The sequence below is a fragment of the Medicago sativa genome, chromosome 4 (assembly GCF_051527215.1).
Source record: "Medicago sativa cultivar Bolivia chromosome 4, Bolivia_mono, whole genome shotgun sequence".
NCBI classification, from domain to species: Eukaryota; Viridiplantae; Streptophyta; class Magnoliopsida; order Fabales; family Fabaceae; genus Medicago; species Medicago sativa.
In genome coordinates this window covers 74,170,956-74,189,123 of record NC_140752.1, presented here as the reverse complement: position 1 = coordinate 74,189,123, position 18,168 = coordinate 74,170,956, and the positions used below count along the sequence as shown (strand labels likewise).

General features: G+C 33.3%; 2 protein-coding genes across 2 annotated transcripts in view; both read left to right on the top strand.

Moving 5' to 3' along the window:
• LOC146931783 (polyubiquitin-like) overlaps window positions 1–17,590 on the top strand; it is a 42,905-nt gene extending 25,315 nt beyond the window's left edge. The window contains exons 2-3 of the mRNA XM_085703358.1: window positions 15,399–15,435; window positions 15,932–17,590. Coding sequence (XP_085559484.1) covers window positions 15,932–17,305 — 1,374 coding nt within the window. The 5' untranslated portion in view covers window positions 15,399–15,435 and the 3' untranslated portion in view covers window positions 17,306–17,590. The remainder of the gene's footprint in view (window positions 1–15,398; window positions 15,436–15,931) is intronic.
• LOC146931784 (F-box protein At4g22280-like) lies at window positions 3,301–11,992 on the top strand. Its single transcript, XM_085703356.1, has 6 exons — window positions 3,301–3,454; window positions 8,926–9,886; window positions 10,048–10,206; window positions 10,302–10,567; window positions 11,460–11,499; window positions 11,613–11,992. Exons 2-5 carry the CDS (start codon window positions 8,939–8,941, stop codon window positions 11,482–11,484), a joined length of 1,398 nt encoding a protein of 465 aa, XP_085559482.1. The 5' UTR covers window positions 3,301–3,454; window positions 8,926–8,938; the 3' UTR covers window positions 11,485–11,499; window positions 11,613–11,992.
• Window positions 17,591–18,168: the final 578 nt, after the last annotated feature.

Genomic DNA, 18,168 nt, shown 5'->3' with positions numbered 1-18,168 from the left:
TGTTTCTTATCTCAGTCGAGTCATATTTGTCGTCCTACATTCATGAGCATTTCACAAGCATTCATAGCATCTTAGGTCCAAAATTGGTGTACTTTGTATTTAAGTCTCTTCGATCCGATCGAATCGAAGATTCTATCTTCAAATCTCCGGACGAAGAAACTTAAATAGGGGCATCTGTCATACCCCAATTTTTGACCTAAGGAGCGTACATTCATACACCGACACGTGTCATTTGACCCTCATCAGTCTCTGATTTTTCGGTGAAAAACTCAGCAGAGAGGTATTTTAAAATACCTCATTTTTGGTTTCAAGTCGGGCTTCTCCTTATTTGTTATTTTATTCTACTTTAAACTTCCATCTTTTATTAATTTTCTTTTGATTCTAATTTGAATTTTAGTTTTAATTTATATTTCTTATACTTAGTCTTATTTATTTATTATTTTCACGTCCGATAAAAATCCAAAAAAATACATGTTTTTCATTTTTTTTATTATTATTTTCTTTTTCATTTCATTTTTATTATTTGATAACATCCAAATTAGTCCCAATCCAGCACAGACTGTCATGCGTTTCAATTCATTCATTTCGTTCACATCTTTTTCATCCCAATCCAATTTCCAGTTCATCCGTATCTCAAATCCAGGAACAAATTTGTTTCGTTTTCCCCAAGTCAGAGGATTCAGTTTCTTTCTAAAAACCCTAAGTCCAACCCTATAAGTAACACTTGCAATTCATCAGCAAAGGGGAGCCGAAATCCATACAAAAAACCTGCGCGAGAACACACCAACATAACACAACAGAGACGTTTTTTTTCACAACAATCACAACACAACCCAAACTCAATTATCAACAACCCCATCAAAATTCAAATCGGCCAACCCACACCAACTTGCAATATCGAACCAACAAACCTGCAAAACAAATTCATAGAGGCAGTCGATCACCACCACCTAACCAGTCACGTGAACCCATACCACCAACTAATCAACCCTAACGTCAATCACAATCACAACACCGACCCAACCAGAGGCACAAATACCAGACTCAGCATACACACAGGGCCGGCACCACCATCCCAACCGTCACCGGAATCGACGCGAGGCCAGAAGCAAAACGCACAACACACATCGAGCCACTGTCACAACAGTGACAGTCGAATTCAATCCAGCCACAAACGGCATACCACCGAACCGGAACAGAGAAGAAAAGAAGAAAAAGGTAATATTTCTAATCTTTAAGATCTAGGTCTGTTGGCTCACCTTTTGAAACTTTTAAGTCCAGAATCGAGTAGAAGAGGAGAAGAGCATTTGAAAACAGAAAAAAAAAAAAAAAACGGTGGCTCTAGCGGCGGCGCCGCCACCTAAGGTGGTCGGCCACCGCGCTGCCACCTCCGACCGCCCCTTTCTTCAATCGGAGAAGACAGGTAGAGAGAACAGAGAGAGACGAGAGCTTGAGGGAAGAAGAGAGAGGACCGGTGAGAAAGAGGGATAAAGAGAGAGAAAGACATTTCAAAAATGAAAGAAAATTAGGGTTCACAACCCTTATATACCTGTCCAGGAACCGACCCAGCTGCAAACCAACCCGACCCGGTTCAGTTGTCTTTAAGCCCAATCTGTCCTTTTTAATTTTTACACCTCCCTGCTCACTGCTTGCACCCCCCTGCATTCATATTTATTACTATATCTTGTTTAATTCCCTCATGCATTTTTCCATTATGGCATTTTATTTCTATTCGTCACATTTCATTTCTTATTAGCATTTTAATTAAATCATCCATGCATTTTTTAGTTTAGGTTTATGCATATCTAACTTTTCGCTATTTATTTTATTAACATGGACATAGTTTGTACACTAGGCAGTCTTGTTTTAGTAATTCATATTTTAATTTGGTTTGTAGTTTATTGCACATAATTTAGAATATATATTAGGCCATTGTAAAAATCATCCATGCATTTTTTTTTTTTTAGTCTAGGATTATCTTCATGCATATTTACATAGTCATTTTTTTTAGGTCATTTATTTTTTATTGCACTACTTAGAATGTAAAATATTAGGCTTAATGTAAATATACATGTATATTTCCTCCACATACCTTAGAATGTATAATAGGTTTAAATGTAATTTATTTATTTCCGCAGACCTTAGCATGTATTAATAGGTTTAATGTAATAGCTTAGGTGCATGTGTGCGTGCGTGTGTGTATGCCTCTTATTTTGCTTCTAGGTTAGGTTAAAGGTCCTCGTGGTGGTCCAAAGCCACCATGAGTTACCTACGCATTTATCTTTTCTTGCTCCGATAGTTTTAACTTTAGTTTAGTTATTATTCAAAAAACAACAAAAAACATGCAAATAACCACAAACAAAATATTTTTTAAATAAACCTTGATCTTAAATCAAGTGCCGTCCTTTTTCTTTTATTTTTTTTAATCAAACATTAATCAATTTAATTTTATTTTGAGTCTCTTTTTAAATATAAAAAACACAAACAAATTCTCACTTGCCACTTTGGCTTTCTTTCATTTTAAAACCTTTTTTTCAAAAACCTAAAAAACACTCAACCAATCAAACGTCTTTTTTCACCACGAATTACGTGATTTTGATCCTTCACGGGTACGTAGGTAGAGGACCTTGTCCTTCCAAATCAATAAAATGTAGATAATTAGGTCCTCCTTTATTAATCATTTCAAATTCTTTTCAAAAAATAAGCAAGTTATAGCACACTAATTAAATAAAAACCAAGAGGTTCCCGTAGAGTACTACGGACATAAAGGGTGCTAACACCTTCCCTTTATGTAACTAACCCCCGAACCCTAAATCTTTTCAAAATGGGGTGTTTGAACTTTTTCCCCTTTTCTCTAAAAATTAAATGTTCAGCCGTGAAAATAAAAGAGTGAGTCAAAAGCTAATCAAATAGCCTTGATCTCCGAAAAAATGACGCGACAATATAACATCCCGATTTTTAGTTCATTATTATTTTAATTGTTTATTATTAATTGGATGTGTTTAAATGTTTAGGTTAGTGGATTTTTATTAGAAATTGTGGAGTGTAGGGTATTTTGGTAATTTAGGAGTGAAGGGTATTTTGGTAGTTTACAATTGAATGATATTTACGTGAAGTTATTAGAAACTAAAAGTTTTGAGGAATTAAGAGAATTGTGGTGTATATGAGAAAAATGGAGGTTAAGTGAAGTAAATGTGTAATGTTATTCTTATGAGGAAGAATAGTGACTAAGTCCAATAAGAGTTAAGTGAATCAAACTCAATCCATGTGGATATAAAAGAGTGGTAGTCTTCACAATTTAGGGTAGAAAATCATTTGCTAAGTTTTGAGATAAAGGCAAGGAGAGAGAAGAGAGAAGAAAAAGGAGACCTAAGGAGAAAGAAGAGGAAGCTTGAAGAACCAAAGGGAAGAGGGAGATTAAAGCTTGTAGGAGGCTAGCTTATTGGATTAAGAGGTAAGACGGAAGATTATTTTCATCATATATGATTTATGAGCAATTGTGTGGTTGTGGGTTGTATGTTTTCTCTCTACTTTCATGAATCTTTTGATAAAATAATGATGAATTTATGTTCTAACATGTTAGTATGAGTATGGGTATTTAATTGTTTGTGAGCTTATGAAGTTATGATGATAATTCCATGATTTGAATATATGAGTATTGTGTTCTTGAGTTCTATGTTGAAATTGATGAAATCCATGAAGTTGTTGCATAATTGATGTTTGATATGTGAAGAATATTGTTGTTGTGATTATGAAGATGAGAAAATGTTGTTGTTGTTGTTATCATGTTTAAGAATTGAATTAATATGTTAAATTGAAAGGAACAACTTAAGATCATTTGAATCATGTAAGCTTGTGGTGTTAGAGAATTGAGTAGATTAAAGTGAAATTAAGGTGTAATTGGATGGATAGACTTGGTATAAAGTTTAGGGTTGAGTTTGGTGAGAATTGGACCGAAAAATGGTGTCGAAAAAGTTTGTTTTCCATATCCGAAATTGAAGAAAAAATTGGAAATTTTCTGTTCCGAATTGAGTTTAGATGTCTTGATGAAAGTTGTAGATATAGACGTTAGCTTTCATTTGTCTTTGGTTTAACTTTATTTAGACATCTAGAACTCAATATATGATCAAAATACTACACATGGGTCAGCAAGGTCGTGCTCTTTTCCCAGGCTTAGGAAAACCAACTTTTAAAAAAATATCTATTAGTCGTGCTCTTCGAGAAATATCTGTTTTTTAAAAAAGAAATGATATTTGTATAACATGTGACAACTTTTGGGATACCTCTCTCATACTTTTATTGTGTCTTTACTCTCCCACTCTATATATTGTTTTAGTGTTCATGTCAATATTCACATTTCTTTGTATATCTTTTGTTATTTCAAAAACGGTGATTCAAATAACATACCTCTAAAGTTGTGGAAGTACTAATGTATTTCTTTGTATATGCCTTCTTTATTTTTGTATTTTCAACATAACTTTTTTTAATGGATTCTTTAAGCAACGATTTTAGAAAATTTTGAACAGAAAAAATTGTATTGATTATTTTAACGAATGTGCATTCCCTTTTTGAACAATTAATTTTATTTTTTATTTTTTTGTCGGTAGCCTGGTGGCTAGAATTCTCCTTTTTTAAGGAGAATAAGTGGGGTGTCCGGGGTTCGAACCTCGGCCCCTGCATATAACAATGCATGTCCCTGCTAACTGAGCTATGCTCACGGGGACGAACAATTAATTTTATTTAATAAATTTGTTAAACAATTTCCTTATAATGCTTTTTTTTATTTTTTTTGAAGAAAATGCTTTTTTTTATGAAAATTCCTTTATGACACTTGGTAGTTGGTAGCATGAACCTAAAACACTTTTATAAAAAAATTATTTATACTTTTTTTTGTGTGTATTTCATTTGTTTTTAATAATTACTATTATTCACCACCAAAAATATAATTACTATTATTGTTCAATATCAATATTTTCTCTCACATTACATTTGAGGCATGTTATTTTTTTTTTTTTGACCGAAATTTGAGGCATGTTATTATTGTAGGAAATATATGACATAGAATTATCATTAACAAATAAATTAAAGAGAAATATTACACAAATAAATTGACTCATAATAAGATAAAATTAGAGAACAAGAAAACTTATCGAATCGTTGGCTGAGGCGTGCAATTGCACTGGGCTTAAGAGCATTTCGCCGCCACAGGTCAATCACCTGATGCAGTTGGCCTCAAAGCTAGTGCTCTCCAAGATACAACAGCCACTTCTCACTAACACTGCACGTGAACTAGCAAGGGCACAGGAACTACTATCGGATGCTCAAAGGAACCATAACACAACTCTTAAATATATGAATATATATCTTAATAGGGAGATGTTTCTGAGTGGAGGGGAAAGAGTGAAATTGCTTCTCTATATATATATGCCAAACACTGCACCGTACTCTATATATGTATGACTTAGTAGTAATTTTACCGTTCCCATTTTTCCTAACTGATGCAACAATAATCCTAACTGATGCAACAATAAAAGCTAGAATATAGGATTGACCAGGTAGTGGGTTAATTGCCACATGGTATATAGAGTAACGGGCATTGATCAAGCAATCAAGGAGGCAATGTCACTTTATTATTAATAACAACAAATTAATAAAAAATTAATATTATAACTTTAAAATAAATTAATAAAAAATATTACAATCCCCCACAATTTATTTTAAAGTTCTTTCATAAAAAAATATATTTTAAAGTTGTGTATGTTCCTAAGAGCTTGAAACATCAATGCATAAGCACTAGTGTCTTTTGGACTATGAACTAGCACATAGAGCAAATGAAATTTGACCCACTAGAATGTCGGTGAGATTATAACCTCTATGAACCTCATTCCGTATGTGAATCAGTGATCTCATCACTCACATTGATCTCTCGTCCAAAGTTTGTTCAACGCGGTGTGGTGCATTTTGGCCTTGCACCTATGCCTGGATTTCATGAGTGGCTCTAGAAAGTCTGCCCAAGCTTTCATAGAGGCGGCCTCACCTCCAACACTCATATAGGTCAATCTATCAAGTGTACACCACAGTCAAGTACACCACTCAAATATATGAGCTATAGATTTATTAAGAGTTTATAAACTCAACCTACAACGCTGTAGTATACACTATCCTACACCATAGGGATGAACTCTAAAAAATTAGTTGGATAGTGTCTTTCAAATTGACAAGCGACTTGTTTTTACCCATATGAACATAGCCTTGCGAATTTTCACAATCTATGTTGGGTTACCATCACTCTCAATTTTTGTATTGGACATAATCCATCCCCCTTCGATGTATATATATTTCTCACTATACAGCTGTATCACACATAATACATTGACCAAGACGTCTCCCAGTCAGTATCTCATATATATTATCAAAACATCATCCATGATATATTATCATAGGTTTGCTTAATTAGATTGTAAGCCAAAACACCCCCACATAGGAGAAAATTAAATCTATATTTAGATTTATTACGCAGGTCTACTTGGCAATGCTTCCAAGCGACAACACCCCCACATTGGGTAAATATAAATCCATGCGTAAATTTTCTTCAGATCTACTTGAATTATTTATCAAGTGATGACACCCCCACATTGGGGAAAATAAATCCACACAATTTTATATTTTCACATCATCGTATTATTAATACAATGGATACTTTAAATATATCAAACATCATTGTATTATTTTAATACAATGAATAATCCACAATATATGTCACTAATATTTTAAGGTGTCTCTCAATTATAACTCATGAATTTAACAAGTGCCTCAAGAATATATTCAGGTCTACTTAGATTATTTTTAAGCGACAACATCTTAATTACACTTGTTTCACTAATGCATGTAACTCCATGAGTTTCTCAATTTTTTTCTTTCTAATAATATAATTAAATAATATTTCACATTCAAACAAAATTTCTCAAATCAATGCTATCATTGCACACTCATATCAACTTGGTTTCACATAATACATGTACAAAGTAAATTCTCACAAATTAAAATGTCCCTCAACAAAATATATATGAACAGATTTCACACAAATTATCAAGTGAACATATCAATGTATTTTATAATAACATAATTTTCCTGCTTTTGCAAATATCCCTCAATTTTCAATTTATATCACAATACTCCTTAAGACGTAGAACAATTCAGTTCAAGAAAAATATTGGGTTTTAAACACAATGATAATAATATGTATTTGCAAAGAACCAAATCACACCTGCTGTAAAAACGTTTATGATAAATTACTACATAACAATTATAAAATGAAGAAATACCACTATCAGAATTCAACTAATCACCACCAAAAAGAAAACCTTTTGAATATACAGGCGATATACATAAAACGTTGTTACACAAGAATTGTTAGCCCACAATAATAATATTTTTAGAAATTTGTCCAAGTCTAAACAATATAGTTGATAATTATCAAAATAAATCACAGTAACCAATTTAGTGTCATTAGATGTAAGATATTTCCATAAACATTCAACACAAGATCTAAATTTCAATCACACACGAAACAAATTTCAACAAGGCTTGTGAGGTTTAGAGATTAGGATATGTACCTTGCCTCTTGTGGATGATTTCAAGGGAATGATAGTTTAAAACTTACAACGAAGTAGATCACACATCACTCTTTTAGAATAAATCGATGAAACATATCCCGTCATGAGTAGAAATAACTCAAGCTTCCAAATTAGAGCATTGCTCAGGCTTTGATGACAACAGAAATGGCTGGATGAAATTTATTTAATATAATTTGCAGATACTTATTCACCAATTCTGTCTCTAGCAATTAGTTCACCACGTAATGTTAAAACTCAGTTTTACAAACATATTCAGATTCACCTAAATAAAACAAAGTTAGAAACTGAGAGAAAATAGTAATAAGACTTCTCTTAAAAGAATACTGGTGGTTCAAATCAACATATGCTAGAGTCAATAATTTCTCATTCACAACAGTGTAAATAAATCTAAAATAGAACTGTAACAATTAAACTTTATAATAATAATTCTATGCCATCGAATTGCTCTTAAGATTGTAGGAAATATATGACATAGAATTATCATTAACAAATAAATTAAAGAGAAATATTACACAAATAAATTGACTCATAATAAGATAAAATTAGAGAACAAGAAAACTTATCGAATCGTTGGCTGAGGCGTGCAATTGCACTGGGCTTAAGAGCATTTCGCCGCCACAGGTCAATCACCTGATGCAGTTGGCCTCAAAGCTAGTGCTCTCCAAGATACAACAACCACTTCTCACTAACACTGCACGTGAACTAGCAAGGGCACAGGAACTACTATCGGATGCTCAAAGGAACCATAACACAACTCTTAAATATATGAATATATATCTTAATAGGGAGATGTTTCTGAGTGGAGGGGAAAGAGTGAAATTGCTTCTCTATATATATATATGCCAAACACTGCACCGTACTCTATATATGTATGACTTAGTAGTAATTTTACCGTTGCCATTTTTCCTAACTGATGCAACAATAATCCTAACTGATGCAACAATAAAAGCTAGAATATAGGATTGACCAGGTAGTGGGTTAATTGCCACATGGTATATAGAGTAACGGGCATTGACCAAGCAATCAAGGAGGCAATATCACTTTATTATTAATAACAACAAATTAATAAAAAAATTAATATTATAACTTTAAAATAAATTAATAAAAAATACTACAATTATATATACGTCTCTGTCTATTCCGATCTTTTCAAAAATTTGCCGGTAATTCAAATTATTCAAAGTTTATTTCATTTTTTACTAGTGTTTGAATTACAAGTGACTCATCATCCTGAATTGCATATCAGTACTTTACATTTTTATTGTTAATAATTTTTTATATTGAGCAGGCAGACGTAGATCATGGCTGCTACTATCTCATCAACAGATGTGCATAACATCCAACAACGTAATGCGAATGATATGATCACCGACTTACCCAAGGACATTCTTCTTCATATTCTTTCTTTACTACCTACCGAAGATGTTGTAAGAACTTCCGTGTTAGCAAAGAAGTGGAGGTATTTGTGGACCTGCTTATCTGTCTTTGATTTTCAAATTCCCTATCCTCGATATGACTCAAACCACAAAATTCAGAAGAACGTGCCAAATTGCCTCTTAGATCTAGTTGGAAGACTACTGCACAAATCTAATTGCGTAGAAAGGCTCGCTGTTCAAATTTATAGAACTACTGTTGATATAAACAGAGTTAGTTCTATAATAACTTCTGCCGTGAAGCATAAGTTACAATATCTTAACCTTACACTAGGTCATGAAAATGATAAGTTTGTGTTACCACACAGTTTCTCAGCTTTTGAATCATTGAATGAACTATGCTTAGGACTTAGGTTCACTCTACATGTTCCTAGTGGTATCTGTTTCCCTAGCCTGAAGAAATTAGTAGTTTCAGATGTTATGTTTGCTAATGAGAAGTCAGTTCAACGACTTTTCTCAGGGTGCCCTGTCTTACAAGAGTTGGAATTGTACGATTGTTATTGGAAGAACATAAAGCAGATCAGTGTTTCAATTTCCACATTACGGAAGTTGAGAATCAAATTTGAGCATTTTAGTGTTGGTTATGATCATGATATGAAACTCAAGATTGATGCTGTGAATCTTTTATCGTTAAGTTGCGGATGCAATCCAACAATAGAATTTATCCCTGTTAACCTTACCTCTGTAGTTGATGCATCTATTGATCTTGGGGGTTTCTTTCCACCATATGAACTCTATGCTTCTCAATGTGCAATTGAGCTACTGAGTGGACTTAGTAATGTCAAGTCTCTCACACTATCTGTTAATACTCTTCAGGTATGTTTGCCTGTTTTCTCATCATCTTCATGTATTTTTTTTTTTAAATATTGTATATGATAATACCTAATGGGTGTGATGGCTTTAGTTACGTGTTTTTTATACTCGTTGCATATTTTATGTATATCACTGTACTGAACGTAGTTTTGTTTCCATACTAGCGTTTTTACCATATAAAGGATACTCTCCATCTCCTTCCTACATTTTACAATTTGACACATCTTGGTGTGTTTTCTTGGAATCCCGAGAACACTAGTGAAGTACTAATGGACATTCTCCGAAAGACTCCTAAACTGAAAGTTCTAGAGATTCCTGGGGTGGTATGTTTTATATTCAGGACCTGTGTTTGTATTTGCCAATTTCAAGGCATTAATAATATCATTTCTGTCTAACTTGTTCAGTGGTTCTTAAATAGGTAAATGACTACTTAGGTGGTGAAGATTTGATGTTGAACTCAGTGCCTTGCTGTTTCAAATCTTCTCTCAATCGACTATGCATTTTCAATTTTTATGGAGATGATTATGAATTCAAGTTCCTTAAATTTATGCGAAAAAATTCCCCATATTTAGGGGAGATCAAGATACACTGTTCGAGACATTTAACAGCTGATATTGAAAAGTTAAACGATGTTCGGAACCAATTGGAAGATTTAGGCCTGGAAAGTTGTGTCATCAAGTTATGGTAAATCTTTCTTTCTTAAATTCTTTCATTCTTTTTGTTTTTTTAATGGGTTGTCAATTTACTAATTTAACTTCATTCCATAATATTCAAGTATGGTTGATGAAATAAATTGCTCCACTAGTAAGACTACGAAGACTAGTCGGAATCAATTTGTTTTATTGGACAAACTCTGTTTGCTTGGAAATGGAACTGTTACTTGTTTAGAGTGGTTTTCCTTACTTTTAACACTTGACATACAAAGCATAGAATCTAGAACTTATCTTTCAAATTTCAGCTAGGTGGTTTCATTTTACTATGAATTTAGGGAAACTTGTTCATTGTTCCCCCACCCTGCGCTCACATTTTTAGACCATTAGGGGTATGATTGAATGCTCAATGAAGCCTAAATATGTTTGATCAAATTATTTATTGAATGCTTGGTTAGGTCGTTTGGATAGTGTGAAGTATGTACATAATGGAGAGGAAACTTTTAGGTTTCAGCAGTATGCATGATCATTGTGGCTCCGGCCAATGCTTAGATGTTGGAACACTTAATCGACATAGAGACAGACACTTAAATGTGGGTCCCAGTTCTTGTCTGGATAGTAAGAGGTTTGATTGAAATAATTAAAAAATTCATGAAAACGTAATGCAAGTTGAGTTTGAGCAATTAGACTAGTTGTTATAGCTTTTTGAGTTCAAACACTAGTATTTGGTTAGCACTTAAAAATGACTTAAATGTTGACTTAAATGTACTAAGTCTATAGTGGGCCAGTTGCTGGAGATCATAAGCAAAACTTTAATGTTGACTTAAATGTACACAAAGCTCTTTTTCAGTAATATCCTTGCTTTTTTATTTCTGAAATTATCTTGAGCTGATCATTGCTATTTGTTTTCACTGTTTCTGTTACAGCCACCATGAACCCTCTGATGATTAAGCTGATGAGGATAAAGTGAGTAAAACACTTACCCTTTTCATAATAGGGAAAAGATAGTGAACATTTCCACTAGCGCTATTAGTGGAACAGATTGAATGCATTGGTCTAACTTTCGACATTTATTTCAGCCTGCAAAATTCTGGGGTGCTCCCTGCTTTGGATAAGAATGACTGCAAAATTCTAATCTCAAAGACACTTTGAAAAACTTGACGTGTCGAGGATGAAGATACCATCCCTAAACGACAAGTATTGAAAAGCCAGAAGTTGTGTTCTATTTCAGTGGTGTAGAGTGTATACTTTAATCTTCTGATTCCTCATTTGTCTTGCATTATAGTACCAAAACAAGTAGCACGGTGGTTTTGTGAATTTTCATTTTCCTTGCTCTTGTTTTATGTTTATGAAGTGCTTCAGACTGTGTATGATGCATAGACAAATTTCTGCTAGTGGATGCGGTGTTGTGAGGATCGTCAATTTTTGGATCATAATAATTAGAGAAATTTTTCATTCATTTTGCAATGTAGTACTTTTAGGGTGTGTTTGGTAATGAGAAGAAAGTGAGAAGAGAGAAATAAGTGAGAGAGAGTATGAGAAGAGAGAAATAGATGAGAAATAGAGTAGATTTGATGGGTTGTTTGGTATAAGAGAAAGAAGAGAGAGATAGAAGAGAAAGAGAAGCTACTATATTTTGAAAAGACAAAAATATCCTTGAATTAAAACAACATATAATTTATGATTAATTAATTTGTTTTTTTGTACAAATTAAATTAATTTTATTAGTCAATTTAATTGAATTTGTTAACTAACCATTATTTTCGTTAAAAAAAAAACCATTATTTTCGTTAAAAAATTCTTTTACTTTTATATTAGCTCAACATAGATATCTATAAATAAAAAAAATCATTTGGTTTTTCACTTTTAATAATATTCAATAACTTCTACAAAAAAATTAAATATTCAATAACAACTACTACTGTTCCCTCTTGTAAAAACAAAAATACTATTATTTCCTAAAAAAAAATAACTATTACTGTTATTCCCATTTACAAACGTTTTCTCTAATATACACATCCCAAGCCAATATGCAATACTGTAGTAACAGTTTCCATTTTCATTCAAGTTTTCTTGTCTTTTATGAAGGATATAATTGGAAAAGCCATATAAATTGTGTCTCTCGCGTGTTTCTTCCCTAATGTGTGAAGACTCTAAAAAGTGTGGGGGCCCACAACTTCTAACTCTCTCTCCCCTCTTTCTCACCCCTACCAAACTAGAGAAGTGGTGTATTTCTCTTCAACCTCTCTCTCTTCAACCTCTCTCTCCCCTTTTTCTCCTCTACCAAACAGAGTGTTACTGAGTTAATATCAAAGGCTGAATGAATAAGTCCGTTTAAATTAAAAGGAAACACATCAGAGCAAAGTAGTGATTCCTCTCCAATGTTCCTTTTTTGAGGAGAAAAATGCAATTTTGGACATGCAAAACGTCATGAGGGGAACAATTTCTAGTACTTTTTCTCACAATTTCTATTATCTTGAAGCACATTTATCTGCAATAGTTTTTTTATAATGTTATTACTTTTTGATCTGCAAGTTGTTCAAAGCAAAATAAATTGGAAGATATTTTAAAAATAAAACAATCATAGATCTTTCATAAAATTATTCAAAAAATAAAAAAGACCTTTCAACAAATGAGTTTAATGTGAACTATGTGGCAATATAGGTTGGTGAAATAAAGAAGGAAAAAGAAGAAGAAAATTGAGAGAAAATATTTGGACAACTTGGAGTTTTTGTGACTTCAATGGCTTTAACGGATTTAATTGTTGGATGAATAATTAAAATAAATTATTTTAATAAGAGAGAATGATCGATTGTGAGAGAGATAGAGAGACAAAGTCAACAAAGCCATCCTTCTCAAAACTCAAAGTCACCTTGATCCAACCCAAAATGTAGAGAGAGAGAGAGAGAGAGAGAGAGAGATAGAGAATGTTTTAGCGAGAAGATTTGGTCTAATGGTGGAAAAAAAATTGGTCGTTAGACCAATCTTTTCAGGAATGGGATTTCCTTTGAGCCATCCAATCTAAATCAGTGGTCCAGATTGTTTTATTGTGTAAAACCGAGTTAAAATTTTAAGCGTTTGATTTCAAATAATGGACGAGATCTATTACAACATGAAATCGCGTATAGACTTTACGTAGGTAGATGACCATATTTTCATGGGTGCAAACTAAATCGATCGTTTCTCCATATGCAAACTAAATTAAGTGAATATTGCACATATTCAAACAACGATGTGTATTTAGGAATGGTGGGAGTAATAAGATAATTAAATTGAAGTCCATCATTTATATTAATATGTTATTGGTTAGTAATTTCTTAATCTCATTAATTTTAGAGACTATCTGGCCATTTTACAATTAATCATCATTGATTCGTGTGTGCATAAGAGAGATTAATTTTAGGGAATATCTGGTCATTTTACAATTAATTATCATTGATTCGTGTATGCATAAGAGAGAGAGAGAGAGAGAGAGAGAGAGAGAGAGAGAGAGTATGGGTTAGTTTCTTTATAATAAAGGAACTTAAAATATTCTTACTTCATAAATTTATAAATTACAATCATTTTTATGAAATAAACAGCTATTTGTCGATATTTATATTTTGAAAAATATCATTTCATTGCTTATAAGAATCATACTAAGTTTCTTATATTTTATAGTAAAAATAATCAATATTCTCTATTATTAGTAATAAAAAATTTAAATTAACCAAATATATGGTCTGTGTGACCACATTTTTTTAGTTGCGTGACCACTATTTTTTCAGAATTTATTTGGTTAACTAAGTGGAAAAATAGTGGTCACGCACATTTTAGTTGTGTGACCACATTTTTCAGCTTTTAAATAGTGGTCATGCAACTAAAAAAATATGGTCACACAAACCATATATCTGGTTAATTGAAATTTTTTCAGAATGGTACAAAGGGATATACACATTAAAGTGCCAACAAATCTTTATTCATGAAAGAAACAGAGAACAATGAGAGGGAAGACTTTAAAGGGTTATGAATAATTAACAACCGAGAGGCTCTTTCAAAAAATGTGAAATATTTCTCCATTTTCGCTAATATTTCTCACACTCCAAAGTCCTTCATTCCCCTTCCAAACAAAGTCTTAAGGGGTGGGTCGTGACGCTCCTTCACTCTAGTAACAACATTATTCTGTGACAACACACCAAGTGTACGTTTGATCTAATAAATAGTAAGTACCGGACAAAACAACTCAAGACAAATGTAGACAAAAAAACTATTTTGATATTTTAGACAACTTTTATGTGGGACATAAAGTACTTGTGTTGTGATTTAACGAGGTATAAAAATTTCAGTTTTGTCATGTTTCTTGCTTCAAATTTATCTTGTTCATAAAACAGTTTTACAAATCAAACAATATACAAATGGATTCTCATATTCTTCATTTTTTTAGAGAAATAATATTTGATCATCTATTTTTTGACAATTTTTTTATCAATCTTGTTTCTTATACTCATTATATTCTTATTCTCTTTTTTTTTTTCTCTCTCAATTGTTTTTGAACTGTAACAAAAATTGTAAGTTGTTGTCAGATATGGTTACACAAATATCGCTATTCTTTTTTTAACATATCAAACGCCACCCGTTATATAAATCTCCCAGAGCTTTCTAGAAACGTAATCGCATACTATGTAGTACGAAAATTGTCGTAGTTGACCAACTTGATTTTACACGTGGCAAAAATTTACTAGTAGATTTGGAGGCTATTTTCGTAATTGACTCGGCACAACCTTGATATAAATACAACCCTCTTCGCTCACAACCTTCATCCATTGTTTTCATTGTTTTCATCGTTACCTATTCGCTCGCAAAGCAAAATTTCCAAACGCTCTTTTTCTCTTTCTTCTTCGACAAATCTACGATTCATTCAAGGTATCTATCTTTTCCTCATTCATTCTTAATATTTTTTCAACATGCTTTTGTTTTCATTATGCGGATTTCAATATATAGATCAATTCGATTCTATTAGTACATGCGGGTTTCATTATTGTGAATTTTTTAATAATTTTCAATGTGCTTGATCAATTCAATTTTCACTGATGAGTGATTTGTTATAGAAGATAGAATGCTTCTCCCCAATAAATTGTTAATTTTTCTATTTTCTGTATATCGATTTGTCCCAATTTCAATTAATTAGGGTTTGCGTTCTGTTCTTTTTTTATGTACTGGTTGGTTATAATTTCTTACTTTATCGTGTTTCTGATTTGTGACCTATCATAGGTTTTGTGATGCTTTTGCCAAATTAGTAGTTCAATTTCAATTTCATTTTTTTCTATTACACCAATTTGTCCCTATTTTGGTTGATTAGGGTTTGAAATATGATTTGTTGCGTTCTGTTTATGATGATTTGCCATGTTGATTTGAACAGATGCAAATCTTTGTGAAAACATTGACTGGCAAAACTATCACCCTTGAGGTGGAGAGTTCCGATACCATAGACAACGTTAAAGCTAAGATCCAGGACAAAGAGGGTATCCCTCCTGATCAGCAAAGGCTTATCTTTGCAGGGAAACAACTTGAGGATGGAAGAACCCTAGCTGATTATAACATCCAGAAGGAATCTACCCTTCATTTGGTGCTGAGATTGAGAGGTGGAATGCAGATTTTTGTTAAGACTTTGACTGGAAAGACTATTACTTTGGAGGTGGAGAGTTCCGATACAATTGATAATGTGAAAGCTAAGATTCAAGATAAGGAGGGTATCCCTCCAGATCAGCAGAGGCTTATCTTTGCTGGCAAGCAACTTGAAGATGGAAGGACCCTTGCTGATTATAATATCCAAAAGGAGTCCACTCTTCATTTGGTTTTGCGGCTTCGTGGTGGTATGCAAATTTTTGTGAAGACCCTTACCGGAAAAACTATTACTTTGGAGGTTGAGAGTTCCGATACTATTGATAATGTCAAGGCAAAAATTCAGGATAAAGAGGGCATTCCTCCAGACCAGCAGAGGCTAATTTTTGCCGGGAAGCAGTTGGAGGATGGTCGAACCCTGGCTGATTATAATATCCAGAAGGAATCTACCCTTCATTTGGTGCTTAGATTGAGAGGCGGAATGCAAATTTTTGTTAAGACTTTAACTGGAAAAACTATTACTTTGGAGGTTGAGAGTTCAGATACTATTGATAATGTGAAAGCTAAGATTCAAGATAAGGAGGGTATCCCTCCTGATCAACAGAGGCTTATCTTTGCTGGTAAACAGCTTGAAGATGGAAGGACCCTCGCTGATTATAACATTCAAAAGGAATCGACTCTCCATTTGGTTTTGAGGCTTCGTGGGGGTATGCAGATTTTTGTGAAGACTCTTACTGGAAAGACAATAACTTTGGAGGTTGAAAGTTCTGATACAATTGACAACGTGAAGGCAAAGATTCAGGACAAAGAGGGCATTCCTCCAGACCAGCAGAGGCTAATTTTCGCGGGAAAGCAGTTGGAAGATGGCCGCACTCTGGCTGATTATAATATCCAGAAGGAATCTACTCTGCACTTGGTTTTGAGGCTGCGTGGTGGCATGCAAATATTCGTGAAGACACTTACCGGAAAGACTATTACCTTGGAGGTTGAGAGTTCTGATACGATTGATAATGTGAAAGCGAAGATACAGGATAAGGAGGGTATTCCACCTGACCAGCAAAGGCTTATTTTTGCTGGCAAGCAGTTGGAGGATGGCCGTACTTTGGCAGATTACAATATTCAGAAAGAATCTACCCTGCACCTTGTTCTTCGCCTCCGTGGTGGCCACTAAGTGTGTCCCTTTAGTATGTTTTGTCTGTGTTACCGTGTTTGTCTAATAATTGATGTTTAGGTTGTTTTGTCCAGTCCCTTTAGCTGCTAATGCTGTGTTAAGAAAGATTGGAATTTTCATGGCTTTTCTTTGTGGTTATTTTGATTTTCTCCTATATGATGTTTCAGTTTTTGTTCCAAAGTTATCTATTTTGCAGTATTAAATCGTGTATGATTGTGGATGTGCTTTTTGTGATGTATTTCTGATCAAGCAATATTTGTCCTACATATTCGAACTGCAACCTAATTAGATGTGTTAACAACTTTATATATTGATAATACTAGTTTAGGAGGATTATTTATGTATAAGGTTCTTAAAAGTTATAATAGATTTTAAGCTGCTACTTTTTTATTTTCCTTCGTTACGTTATAACAACAGAAGAATGTTACGTGTTTGAGCTTTGAAAAAATGCAATTCCATGGTGTGTGGGAGTGTACTGTTTAAATGAGAAATGAGAGGATCAGTTTGAACATACACATGGAAATTACGTGTTTGGTAAAGGCTAAAACTTTGAAGAAAAATCAAATGAAGCTGTTAGGAGGATGGTTGTATAGGAATCTGTGAATGGTTCAGTATTATCAAAGCCAGTTTTGTTGAACTCTTACCTCCCAATTTTTTAGAGTATTAATTGCCTTCCGTAGGATTAGTTTGTAGAGATTTGGATGAGGGGGGACTAGTTATTGAAAATCCTAAGATTTTTTAATTTAGCTTTAGGGAGTGACTAAATGACTCTGGAGAATCAGAACCCGAAAAGAGAGTTTATGGTATGAGACACTTATAAACAAGTATGGTATGTAGAACCTAGAGTGTTTGGATGAATGGTT

Excerpts from the sequence above, each read along its gene's own strand:
- LOC146931784 (XM_085703356.1), top strand. The coding sequence starts at position 8,939 with ATGGCTGCTACTATCTCATCAACAGATGTGCATAACATCCAACAACGT. Across the intron at positions 9,887-10,047 it reads TATCTGTTAATACTCTTCAG|CGTTTTTACCATATAAAGGA; the intron begins GTATGTTTGCCT and ends TTTCCATACTAG. Across the intron at positions 10,568-11,459 it reads AGTTGTGTCATCAAGTTATG|CCACCATGAACCCTCTGATG; the intron begins GTAAATCTTTCT and ends TTTCTGTTACAG.